General features: G+C 41.6%; 1 protein-coding gene across 1 annotated transcript in view; it reads right to left on the bottom strand.

The window, feature by feature from the left end:
• Window positions 1-267: 267 nt before the first annotated feature.
• Window positions 268-12,755, bottom strand: part of BACE2 (beta-secretase 2) — a 107,534-nt gene continuing 95,046 nt past the window's right edge. Inside the window, exon 9 of the mRNA XM_025292132.2 lies at window positions 268-742. Within this exon, the coding sequence (XP_025147917.1) occupies window positions 489-742 (254 nt within the window). The 3' untranslated portion in view covers window positions 268-488. The remainder of the gene's footprint in view (window positions 743-12,755) is intronic.

The following is a 12,755-nucleotide window of genomic DNA, read 5'->3' as shown; positions in this document are numbered from 1 at the left end:
TGCTGTCATATTGCAAACCTTTTTGTATCACTTTGACACAGATGGATCCTGGTACAAAATACCCTTAAATGTGATCAATACAAAAAGCTTCCCATTAGCTAAGAAGAGTTATAAAGAATATGCACTTATTTCTCCAGAGATAGAAGGGAAAAGAGAACAAGCCAAGGCTTGTGTGGTTTTTTTTTTGGGGGGGGGGAGGTGGGGGGTGGCACACCCAAATAGTTTGGCATAACCAGCTACATAAAGCCTGAAGCCCAATTCACTCTGTTTTGATTAAGAATGAGGTGCTTTTTTATTATCATTTTCCTTGGAAGTAGGGGAGAAAGAGGAAGCTGTAAAGTCAAGAATCAAAATACAGTGAATCTGGAAGGCATCTGGGAGCAAAACAGAGATTTAAGACTAGTGCGCACAGGAAGAAGCCTTGCCTTATAACCCCTGCCTGCTGCACTGAATCGTCTTAATTGTCGAGTTCACGGTCACTAGGCTTTTCATTTCCAGCGATGCCGTACGAGCGAGGACTCATCGTTGACCACCTCGGGATCTCGGGGGTGATGCCTACACCGGACCGGAAGTAGCAGCAGGGTGATTAAAACGAGAAGAATGACTCCACACACGCTCATAAGAGTATAGGAGACGATCCACAAAATGGGCTCGTTCAACGGCAGGGCAGGGACGCAGTTGCTGGCTATGTCCTCTGTTGAGAACGGCCCAGAAATTTCAGACACCGGAGCACCTGCGATTTCTGAGGAGACAGAAGGGGGAAAAGCCGCAGCTATGAAACGAGCAGTCATCTCTGTTACATGACACAAGAGACAACCGTTTGCTTTATCAGCCACAGTCAAGTCACATTGGCTCTCATGTTCCAAAGGCCCCAGAGTCTGAGCACACACCAGGGAGGTCTCAGTGGCCGTGTGCCTTCAGAGGGTCCAGTCCCCTTCTTGCTGGAGTGACAGCGTGTCTCAAGGTCTGCAGGTGCTGAACCCACATGGCAGAGAGCAATGTGCGGAAGGACACTGAAGCATCAGGTCCTTCACGACAGAACGGAGCACCAGGCAGGTGAGCGTGTACCACTCAGAGCCTGCTGGTGAGTCGCGTGGCTGTGCGCCCTCAGTGGAGATGGGCAAGGAAGAGTAAGAAGCATCTAGAACAGAAAACTCAGCTGCACCTGCCAGAATCATGGGGATTTACCCTGTGGAGTCACCCTGAGTTCCTGCTCCATGGTAGATTCCATAGTAGGTAACATGCCTACATCAGCCTGACCCACACTCCTGATGGGTTCCAAGACCAGCAGGGTCAGCCTGGCCCAGGAGACTTTTCCCCACCACATACTTGCCCCACACTTACACTTGTACACATCTCCAGTGTACACAGTGCCCAGAATCAACAGAGGTAAATGAGGGACTTCCCTGGTGGTTCAGTGGTTAAGACTTTGCACTTCCATTGCAGGGGCAGTGGGTTCAATCCCTAGTCAGGGAATTAAGATCCCACATGCCTTGAGGTGAAAAAAATAAAATAAAAAGAGTGTTAAATGAGTATACCAGTGGATTTAGGACATAGTTGGTAATAAGGGAAAAAAACAAAACAAACCAAAACACCTACAATTTTACCCATTACTTTGCAAACGGATTCCTGAAAAGCATTCTCCCTGGAGAAGGACTTCCCAAAGCAGGTTTGGAGATCACTAGTATTTCATTTGTCTGTACTAGACTGATCTGCTCCTTTCCAAGTATAGAATTTACTTGGCATCCCAAGTTTTACTTGGAAAAAGAAAAAGGCCTCATTTAAACTGACTCATTTAAACCCATTTAAACTGACTGCTAAGCATTTAATTTTCCTATAGGTAAAGCCTCAAGATCCTAAGGCCTGCCCAGTAAGATCTTTTTTTACTGAGGGAAGAAAAAGTCAAAATAATAATGGAATCACAGCCTTTAAAGGTATGGTCTAAAGTGAGGGAAAAGACAAATGTGAATAATTTGCAAAGCGGTTGCTTTTTCTTACTACAGATGTGGATTCTGTTAATACGGATCCATGGCTTTTTCTCTTCCCAGGTGGCGCTAGTGGTAAAGAACCTGCCTGCCAATGCAGGAGACATAAGAGATGTGGGTTTGATCCCTGCATTAGGAAGATCCCCTGGAAGAGAATATGACAACCCGCTCCGTATTCCTGCCTGGAGAATCTCACGGAAAGAGGAGCCTGGAGGGCTACAGTCCACAGGGTCACAGAGAGTTGGACATGACTTAAGTAACTTAGCATGTAGCATGCCTGACTTTTTCTAAAAGTGCTGGGACAGAAAAGCAGGAAACAGAACGTGCAAACATCTCTGAAGAGAGGGATGCAGGCCTTCTGTTCGTCTAGATGCTCAAGTGCCTACAGCCATCCTCAGCTAACGACAGAAAGAAAAGTGAAGTGTTAGTCACTCAGTTGTGTCAGACTTTTTGTGACCCTGTAGACTGTAGTCCGCAAGGCTCCTCTGTCCATGGGATTCTCCAGGCAAGAATACTAGAGTGAGTTACCATGTTCTCCTCCAGGGATCTTCCTCACCCAGGGACTGAACCTGGGTCTCCTGAATGGCAGGCAGATTCTTTACCATCCAAGCCATAGGGAAGCCCTAGAGCATTTAACAAACATTACATAACAAGGGCTTCCCCTGATGGCTCAGTGGGTCAAGAATTCACTTACCAAGCAGAAGATGCAAGAGACACAGGTTAGATCTCTGGGTCAGGAAGATCCCCTGGAGAAGGAAATGGCAACCCACTCCAGTATTCTTGCCTGAAGAATCCCATGGACAGAGGAGCCTGGTGGGCTACAGTCCATGGGGTCACAAAGAATTGTATACGACTGAGCATACACATTGTTACATAACAAAAATAACCTTTATTACAAAGGGATAGTATGGTAAAAAATTGGAAACTGTAAGTAAACAAGGAAATAAAAACACACTCAAAATTTACCACTCAGAAATAGCCAATACTGACATTTTTGAATATAATCAAAGGCATCAACTTTTTAAACAAAGATGGAATCATGCTGTTCCATACACTGTATTTTCACTTTATATGTGATATGTCTTTACATATCATTTAATTTTCAACCATGCTGTTTTTATGATTACACAAAAACCATATTATAGATGTATCAAATCTGCTTACCAATCTTTGAGTCCATTTAAGTGGTTTTTAATATTTCCACTACTGTGAACACTGACATATGAAACATCATGTACCTAAGTCTTTGCCCTTATTCATAGTTTGTTTCAGAATGAATTAATAAAGTAAAACTATGGGTCAAGGTACACTCACTTTTAGGCATCTAGATATATGCTGACAACATACACACAAGAAAGGCTGAGACACTACACACATGCCCATCAACACAAGCTGGGGTGCCACTTCTCACACTCTTACCAACATCAGCATCTATAAGGAAGAACGATGGTTCTCAATCCAAAACCATGTCTGTAGTTCTTTGATTACTAGTTGGGGGCCCATTTGAAAAATACCCTCATGCTTGGGGCTGGTGCACTGGGACGACCCAGAGGGATGGAATGGGGAGGGAGGAGGGAGGAGGGTTCAGGATGGGGAACACATGTATACCTGTGGCGGATTCATTTTGATATTTGGCAAAACTAATACATTATGTAAAGTTTTAAAAAAAAAAAGTTGTAAAAATAAAAAAAAAAAAGGAAAAATACCCTCATTGACCATTTCTATTATAATTCCTATCTTTTTCTCATGGATTTGTAAGAGTCATGTATATAGTAAAAAACTTTCTTTTGTTGCAAATGTCCTTCCACAGTAGGCCATTTGTCTTTTCAAAGATTCATTTCCTTTATAAATAGAGAAGCTTTAACAAGCAATTATGAGAATGAAACATGCTTAGTGGAAAGATAATATCTTAATAGAACAAAGCACCAAGAAATGAAAAGTCACTTGAAACCACTTCTGTTTCCAGACAAGATGGAAGAGGGACAAGATTTACCCTTCCACTTGAAACAACTAAAATAATAGACCAAAAAAAATATGAAAAAGATTCTGAAGATATTAAAATTTGGGTAAAGAGACACAGTAAACCCTGAGGGATGGAAACAGATGGAGCCAGCCTTCCAGGTACCCTTCTTCCTACACTGAGAGAGTTTCTGGGCAGTGGAACAGTCAAGGGTGTCACCCAAGTTGGGGGGACAGAGGCAGAAACCCAGAGAAGCAAAGGCTCTTGGGGTTTGCAGGTAGCGAGATGCAGAGGAGAGAGTGAAACCCCACACATCCCCAGAGCACTTCCCTGGAGCCGTCAGCCCAGCGCTGACCTTAAAATGAATGAGGGCCAGTGAAAGAACCACTTGCAAGGATGAAAAGAAACTGTGCTTGGAGCTCACACAAGAATCATGTGAGCTCACACAACAATAATAATTCTTATGCTCACATAAGAATAATGATTGTGGCCAGTTATTTCCTGTTTAACTGCTTCCCACAGTGAAAAACAAAAACCCAGAAAAACTCACTCTTTAAGGGTACTTAAAGAGTACTAAAGGTCTTTCCTTTGTAGTAGGAAAGATTATCCCTAGACTAACACTACTCTGATGCCTCTGATAAAGCTTAAAAGCGAGACAAAAAAGGATCAAACTCTTTATGAGGAAATTAATTGTGACCCAGAACAAATCTCAAGAGTATTTTAAAGAACACAAAAGTATTCAGCACCCAACAGGGTAAAATTCACAATGTCTGTCATCTATACAAAATTACCAAGGTGCAAAGAACAGAAAAATTCATAACAGGGAAAAATTAATAAATTAAACTTTAGGAAGAAATAACACAGGTGATAGGATTATTAGAAATTGTAGAAATTGTTTAAAAAAAAAAAAAAAGAAATTGTATTAAGTCAGTTATTATTACTCTATTTTACTTAGGAAATGATAGACAAAATATTCAGTTCAGTTCAGTTCAGTCGCTCAGTCGTGTCCGACTCTTTGCGACCCCATGAATCACAGCACGCCAGGCCTCCCTGTCCATCACCAACTCCCGGAGTTCACCCAGACTCACGTCCATTGAGTCAGTGATGCCATCCAGCCATCTCATCCTCTGTCATCCCCTTCTCCTCCTTCCCCCAATCCCTCCCAGCATCAGAGTCTTTTCCAGTGAGTCAACTCTTCGCATGAGGTGGCCAAAGTATTGGAGTTTCAGCTTCAGCATCAGTCCTTCCAAAGAACACCCAGGACTGATCTCTTAGTCACATTAAATAGAGACGTGTGCTCAGTTGTGTCCGACTCTTTTGTGACCCCATGGACTATAACCACTAGGCTCCTCTGTCCATGGGATTCTCCAGGCAAAAATACTAGAGTGGGTTGCCATTTCCTTCTCCAGGGAATCTTCCCAACCCAGGGATTGAACCCACGTCTCCTGTGTCTCCTACATTGGCAGGCAGATTCTTTACCACTGTGCCACCTGGCAAGTCCTAAAATACAAACTATAAAAAAGACATAAATCAAACTTCTAGGGATTAAAAACTACATTACATGAGATTAAAAATATACTGGATGGTGTTAATAGCAGGTTACACATTGGGAAAAAAAGATAAGTGAACTTGAAAACACAGCAATATGAATGATTAAAATGAAACAAAGTAAAATACTGAAAAAAAAAATAGAAAATCAGTCAACTGTGCAACCACCCAAATAAGAGGAGAGGATGGGAGGCAGAAAGAATATATGAAGCAATAGGAACCAAAAAATTTCCAAATGGGATAAAAACTATAAACCCACTGATCCAAGAGACTCAGAGAACCCCAAGTACAAGAAACACGAATACACCAGTGAATTGCTGATAACCAGTGTTAAAGAGAAAATCTTTAAAGAAGAGAGGGAGAGAAATATTATGTACCAAGCAACAAAGAAAAGGACTGTAGATGATTTCATGTCAGAAACTATACAAGCTCTAAGACAGTGGAGTGATATCTTTAGAGTACGAAGGGGAGAAACCCAGCCAGCCTAGAATTCTATCCCAAACAAAAGTATTTATGAAAAGTGAAGATAAAGCAGTGTTTTCAGACATATACAAGCTGAAAGAATTTATCATAAGCAGACACACACACATACACTCATGTATTCATATTGAAATATTATTCAGTCTTAGAAGGACATCTTGCCATCTGGGCAACATGGATGAGCCTGGAGAATACTGCTAAGTGGAATAAGCCAGGCACAGAAGGACAAACCCGGCACGATCCACCTACATATGAAATCTAGAAAAAGTCAAACATAGATTCAGAGAGTACAACCGTGGTTGCTGGGGGCTGGGGGTACAGGTAAAGGAAGATATTGGTTAAGGGAGGCAAAGTTTTAGTTATGCAAGATGAGTAAGTCTGGGATTTAAGGTACAGCATGGTGACTGTAGTTAACAGTACTGTAGACTTGAAATTTGCTAAGAGGGTGTACTTAAGTGTTCTTACTACCAGCAAAAAAAAAAAAAAATGGAAAAAAGGATTATGTGAGATGATGGATATGTTAACTACTTTGAGTAATCATTTTACAGTGGGTTCCTCGGGAGCTCAGTGGTAAAACAACAGCAACAAAAAAACCTGCCTGCCAATGCAGGAGATGTGGGTTCGAGCCCTGGGTTGGAAAGAACCCTGGAGGAGGGCATGGCAACCCACTCCAGTATTCTTTCCTGGAGAATCTCCATGGATAGAGGAGCCTGGTGGGCTACAGTCCATGGGGTCAAAAAGCGTTGGACATGACTGAGCAATTAAACAACAATAAATCATTTTACAATATACATAGATATCAAAACATCAAGTTGTACACCTTATACATAGCTTTTATTTGTCAATTATACCTCAATAAAACTGAAAAAAAGAAAGAAAGCATTACCTCAGATCTGAACTATCAAATGCACTAAAGGAAACCCTTCCAGCAGAAGAAAAATGAGATCAGGTGGAAACAGGGGTTTACGCACAGAAATGAACACTAGAAATGGTAATTATGTAGGTAATTGTAAAATCTTTATTTCTAACTTTAAATATTTAAAAAGATAACTGACTGATTCAAGCAAAAGTAATCACAATGTACTCTAATCTCCAATTGGAGAATGTACACAATCTCCAATGCAGGAGACATAAGAGATGTGGGTTCGATCCCTGGGTCGGGAAGAACCCCTGGAAGAGGACACAGCAACCCACTCCAGTATCCTTGCCTGGGAAATCCCATGGACAGAGGAGCCGGTGGGCTACAATCCATAGGGTCACACAGAGTTGGACACAACTGAAGTGACTTAGCATTCACGCACAGGAGATTTGTAAAATATACATGATAGTAATATTCTAGAAAGGACAGAAGGCAAGAAAGGGAAGGACAGTTTGTAGGTTTGTTTACTACAGGAAGTGGTAGGCGTGATAAAGTAAATGGATACTACAAACCCTAGAGCCACTAAAATAACACAGCCAAGAGTCATAGCTAGTAAACTAGCCGAGGAGATAAAAATACTTAATTCAAGAAAAGATGGAAAAAGAGAAAAAAGGAACAGCTGAGACAGAGAAAACACATAGCAAGACTACAGACTCAAATCCAACCATATCAATCATCTCATGAAATATAAATAGCCTACACTAGGGGTTTGTGAACTTTTTCCGTAAAGGACCAGACTGTAAACATGTTAATTTTTGGGGTCACACATGGTTTCTATCACATATTCCTTCTGATTTTTTAACAACCATTTAACAATGTAAAAACCATTCTTAGTTCATGGGCCATATGGAAGCAGGTCACATGCCAGATTTAGCTACTGGCTGTTGTTTGCTGATGTCTGGTCTAAGCACTCCAGTTAAAAAATGGGGATTGTCAAACTGGATAAAAAGCAAGACCCAACTATATGCTACCTACAAGAAACCCACTTTAAATGTTACTACTCAATTATGTTGAAAGTCATAGGATTTAAAAAGATGTATCGTGCCAATGCTCATAAAAAGAAACCCAGAGAGCATATAATAATATCAGACAGAGGAGATCCAGAGCAGAGTACTATCATATAAACACAGTAATTTTATAATGATAAAATGTTCAGTTCATAAACATGGCATAATACTAGATGTTTTTATACCTAATAACAGAATTTCAAAATACATAAAATAAGAATGGTAAAAGTGTAAGGAGGAAGAAACAATTTTACAAAGAGAGTAAGAGATTTCAAATTCCTTTTCTAAAAAATAGATAGAAAATAACAAAGGACATAGATGACCTGAACAATTCTATCACCTAACTTAATAATTATAGAATACTCCACCCACACAACAGAATATGCAGTTTTCAAGAGCACTTGGAATATTTACCAAGATAGACTATTTCCTGGGCCACAATACAACTTTCAATACATTGAAAAGGATTCAACTTATAGTAAGTGTGCTCTCTGGCAATGGTGGAACTAGACATTAGCAACTGAAAGATGACTGGAAAATCCATAAATATTTGGAAACATTTCTAAAACTATAAAATGCTTAGAAAAAACATAGGAGGAAATCTTCACATCATCAAGTGAAGCAAAAAATTTCTTAGCTATAACACCAAAATACACAATTTATAAAAGAAAAACATTGATTGAGTCTTATTTCATAAAAATTAAGAATATGTCCTCTTCGAAAGACAATGTTAAGAGGCTGAAAATATTGGGAGAGAATATTTGCAAGTCCCATTTTTGACAAGAGATTTGCATTCTGAATATAAAAAATTCTGACTCAAAAATAAGAAAACAAGTGTGTGTGCTAAGTTGCTTCAGCACGACTCTGCGACCCTATGGCCTGTAGCCTGCCAGCCTCCTCTGTCCATGGGACTCTCCAGGCAAGAATACTGGAGTGGGTTGCCATGCCTTCCTCCAGGGCATCTTCCTGATCCAGGGATCAAACCTGAGTCTTTTTATCTCCTGCGATGGCAGGCGGTTCTTTACCACTAGCACCACCTGGGAAGCCCAAGAAAACAGCAACTTAGTATAAACATGGGCAAGAAAACTGGAAAAGATACTTCACCAAAGAAGATGCTGCCGCTGCTGCCGCTGCTAAGTCATTTCAGGTGTGTCCAACTCTGTGCGACCCCATAGACGGCAGCCCACTAGGCTCCTCTGTCCCTGGGATTCTCCAGGCAAGAACACTGAATTGGGTTGCCATTTCCTTCTCCAATGCATGAAAGTGAAAAGTGAAAGTGAAATTGCTCAGTCATGCCAGACTCTTAGCGATCCCACAGACTGCAGGCTACCAGGCTCCTCTGTCCATGGGATTTTCCAGGCAAGAGTACTGGAGTGGGGTGCCATTGCCTTCTCCGAAGAAGATGGGTGAATGGCAAATAAGCACATGAAAAGATGGGAAAGCCTATTAGCCATTAGGGAAAGGCAAATTTAAACCACAATAAGACACTACTACCTACCTACTAGGGGCTTCCCCAGTAGCTCAGTGGTAAAGAATCCACCTGCAATGCAGGAAACATGGGTTTGACCCTTAGGTTGGGAAGATCCTCTGGAGCAGGACTAAACAACAGCAGCAGCTACCTATTAGAATGGAAAAGACTGGCCATATCAAATGCTGATGAGTATGCAGAGGCACTGAAACACTCATACACAGCTGGTGGGAATGGAAAATGATGCAGTCAACTCTGAAAAACAGTTTGGCGATTTCTTAGGGAGAAAATCACATCCCATTGATATGACTCAGCCATTCCACTTCTAGGTATTTTCTCAGGAGAAATGAAAATCATGTCCAAGGACTTCGACACTAATTTTCAGAGCAACTTAATTTATAACAGCCCCCAAAACCCAGAAATAACCCAAATATCAACAGGCGAAAGGGGGTAAACCAGTTATATCTGTGCAACTAAGTAGGCTGCAGTCCAGGGGGTCGCTAAGAGTTGGACACGATGGAGCGACTTCACTTTCACCTTTCACTTTCATGCATTGGAGAAGGAAATGGCAACCCACTCCAGTGTTCTTGCCTGGTGAATCCCAGGGATGGGGGAGCCTGGCGGGCTGCCGTCTATGGGGTTGCACAGAGTCGGACACGACTGAAGCGACTTAGCAGCAGCAGCAACTGAGTACTGCACAGCATAAAAGTGAATGAAATAGTGATACATGAAACAAAAAGAAGTCAATCTTAAAACAATTACACTGAGTGAAAGAAGCCAGGCAAAAAGGAATGCATGCTATGATTCATTTATATGAAATTCTAACAAGGAAAAAGTAATCTGTAGTGACAGAAGGCAGAGCAGGGGCTATCTGGGGTTGGGGTTGGGGGGCAGCAAGGTCTAGGGGGTAGATAGAAAAGTACAAGGAAATTTGGGGGCTTGATGGAAATACTTATCATCTTATGTAAAACTTTTCAAATTGAACCCTATAATGTGAACGGCTCATTTCATATCTCAACAACATTTTTAAAAAAATCAAAAGAACAAGGCAGTCAAAAAATGCATCAAAGAATAACAGATGTGAAAATGATTGCATTTAGGATGAAAAAGAAAAAACAAAACCAACCCCAGATCTGTAAGGTTCCTAGCAATTGATTTTAGCATTGTTCTTTAAGTGGAATGCCCAAGCTTATACACTTTTTCATATCACACACACACCTTCCTAGACTTATGATGGGGTTACATCGCAATAAAAGCATGGTGAGTTGAAAATATCACTAAATCAAAAATGCATTTAATACACCTAACCTACTGAACACCCTGGCTTAGCCTGGACTATCTTAACTGTGCTCAAGACACCTACGTTTGCCTACAGGTGTGAAAAATCAGGGCTTCCACTTGGCTCAGTGGTGAAAATCCACCTGCAGTGTAGGAGACCTGGGTTTGATCCCTGGTTCAAAAAGATCCCCTGGAGGAGGAAATGGCAACCGACTCCAGTATTCATGCCTGGGAAATCCCATGGACAGAGGAGCCTGGTGAGCTACAGTCTACGGGGTTGCGAGAGTCGGACACAACTTAAAGGCTGAGCATGTACACATGGGCAAAATCATCTGAGACAAACCCTATTTTATAACAATGGGTTGAACCTCTCCTGTAATTTATTGAATACTGTATTGAAAGTGGAAAACAGCACCTATGGGTACCGAGCAGTTCTAAGGATATCAGTTATTTACACTTGTGATCACCCGGCTGACTGGGGGCTGTGGCTGCCGCAGCCCAGCACTCCACAAGCATCGCCAGCTCAGTGAAGGATCCAAATTCACACCTCAAAGTAAACTTTTTACTGAATGCATATGGCTTTCACACCATTATAAAGTCAAAAAATCTCAAGTCAAACCATCGTTTAAGTCTAGGACCATCTGTACATATATATAAATACAATAAAAATAGTAAAAAAAAATCATCCAACTTTCTTTAATGTACGTGTGTCATTCTTATAATCAGGAAAGTTATGTATCTTTTAAAAAGTTTTTGAGAACTAGCACCCATTAAAGTTGTCAGACATAATGTATCATCTGGAGACAACAGACTTCTCATTTGCTAACTAGCTACTCAACATGAAGGGCTTTGCAGGTGGTAAAGAACTTGCCTGCTAATGCAGGAGATGTTAAAGATGCGGGTTCAATCCCTGAGTTGGGAAGATCCCCTGGAAGGAGAAGTGGCAACCCACTCCAGTATTCTTGCCTGGAGAATCCCATGGACAGAGGAGCCTGGTGGGCTACAGTCCATTGGATCACAAAGAGCTGGACATGATTGAGTATCTGACCATAGCACTCAACACTAAAGGAAAGTTGATTTTCAATTACATCTGGGACTTCCCTGGTGGTCCAATGGTGACCTGCCAATCTGCCTGCCAATCCAGGGAACATGGGTTTGATTCCTGGTCTGGGAAGATCCCACATGCTGTGGGGCAACTAAACCCCCACACCACAACTACTGAGCCAGCGCCCTAAACCTATGCTCCAGAACAAGAGAAGCCAGTGCCCTAAACCTATGCTCCAGAACAAGAGAAGCCACCGCAATGAAAAGCTTGCACACTGCCACTAGAGAGTAGCCTCTGCTTGCTGCAACTAGAGAAAGCCTGTGTGTAGCAGCTAAGACCCAGTGCAGTCAAAAATTATTATTTATTTAAAAATAAATGAATAATAAATAAACAACATCTAGAGGATATTTTCTAGAAATGCCACTCCCAGAAAAGCCTGCACAGATATTCAGTTCAGTTCAGTTCAGTCACTCAGTCGTGTCCGACTCCTTACACATATATTACACATACTATTAATTCTTTGGTCTCAGAACTTTTAACTTCATTTGTTGTTTAGTTGCTAAGTCGTGTCCAACTCTTTGTAACCCCATGGACTGCAGCATGCCAGGCTTCCCTGTCTTTCACTGTCTCCCGGAGTTTGCTCAAACTCCATGTCTACCAAGTCAGTGGTGCCATCCAACCATCTCATCCTCTGCCACCCCCTTCTCCTCTTGCCCTCAATCTTTCCCAGTATCAGGGTCTTTTCCAATGAGTCGACTCTGCATCAGGTGGCCAAAGTATTGGAGCTTCAGCATTAGTCCTTCCAAAGAATATTCAGGGTTGATTTCCTTTAGGATTGACTGGTTTGATGTCCTGAGAAGCCATAGTATACTGTAGCTAAAAGCATGGTCCCTGGGGTTCAAATCCTACTTGTCACTTATGAGCTGTGTCATTTTGGTCAAGTTATTTAACTTCATTGCCCTGCAGTTTCCCCATCTGTAAAGAGAAGATAATAACAGCACAGTCCTTGTTGTGTGGATAATCAAGGGAACAGGAATTAAGTACTTAGCATGGCGCCTGGAGTAA

Source organism: Bubalus bubalis, chromosome 1, assembly GCF_019923935.1.
Source record: "Bubalus bubalis isolate 160015118507 breed Murrah chromosome 1, NDDB_SH_1, whole genome shotgun sequence".
Classification (NCBI taxonomy): Eukaryota; Metazoa; Chordata; class Mammalia; order Artiodactyla; family Bovidae; genus Bubalus; species Bubalus bubalis.
Note: the sequence above shows the minus strand (reverse complement) of the source record. Positions and strands in the feature narration are given on the sequence as shown.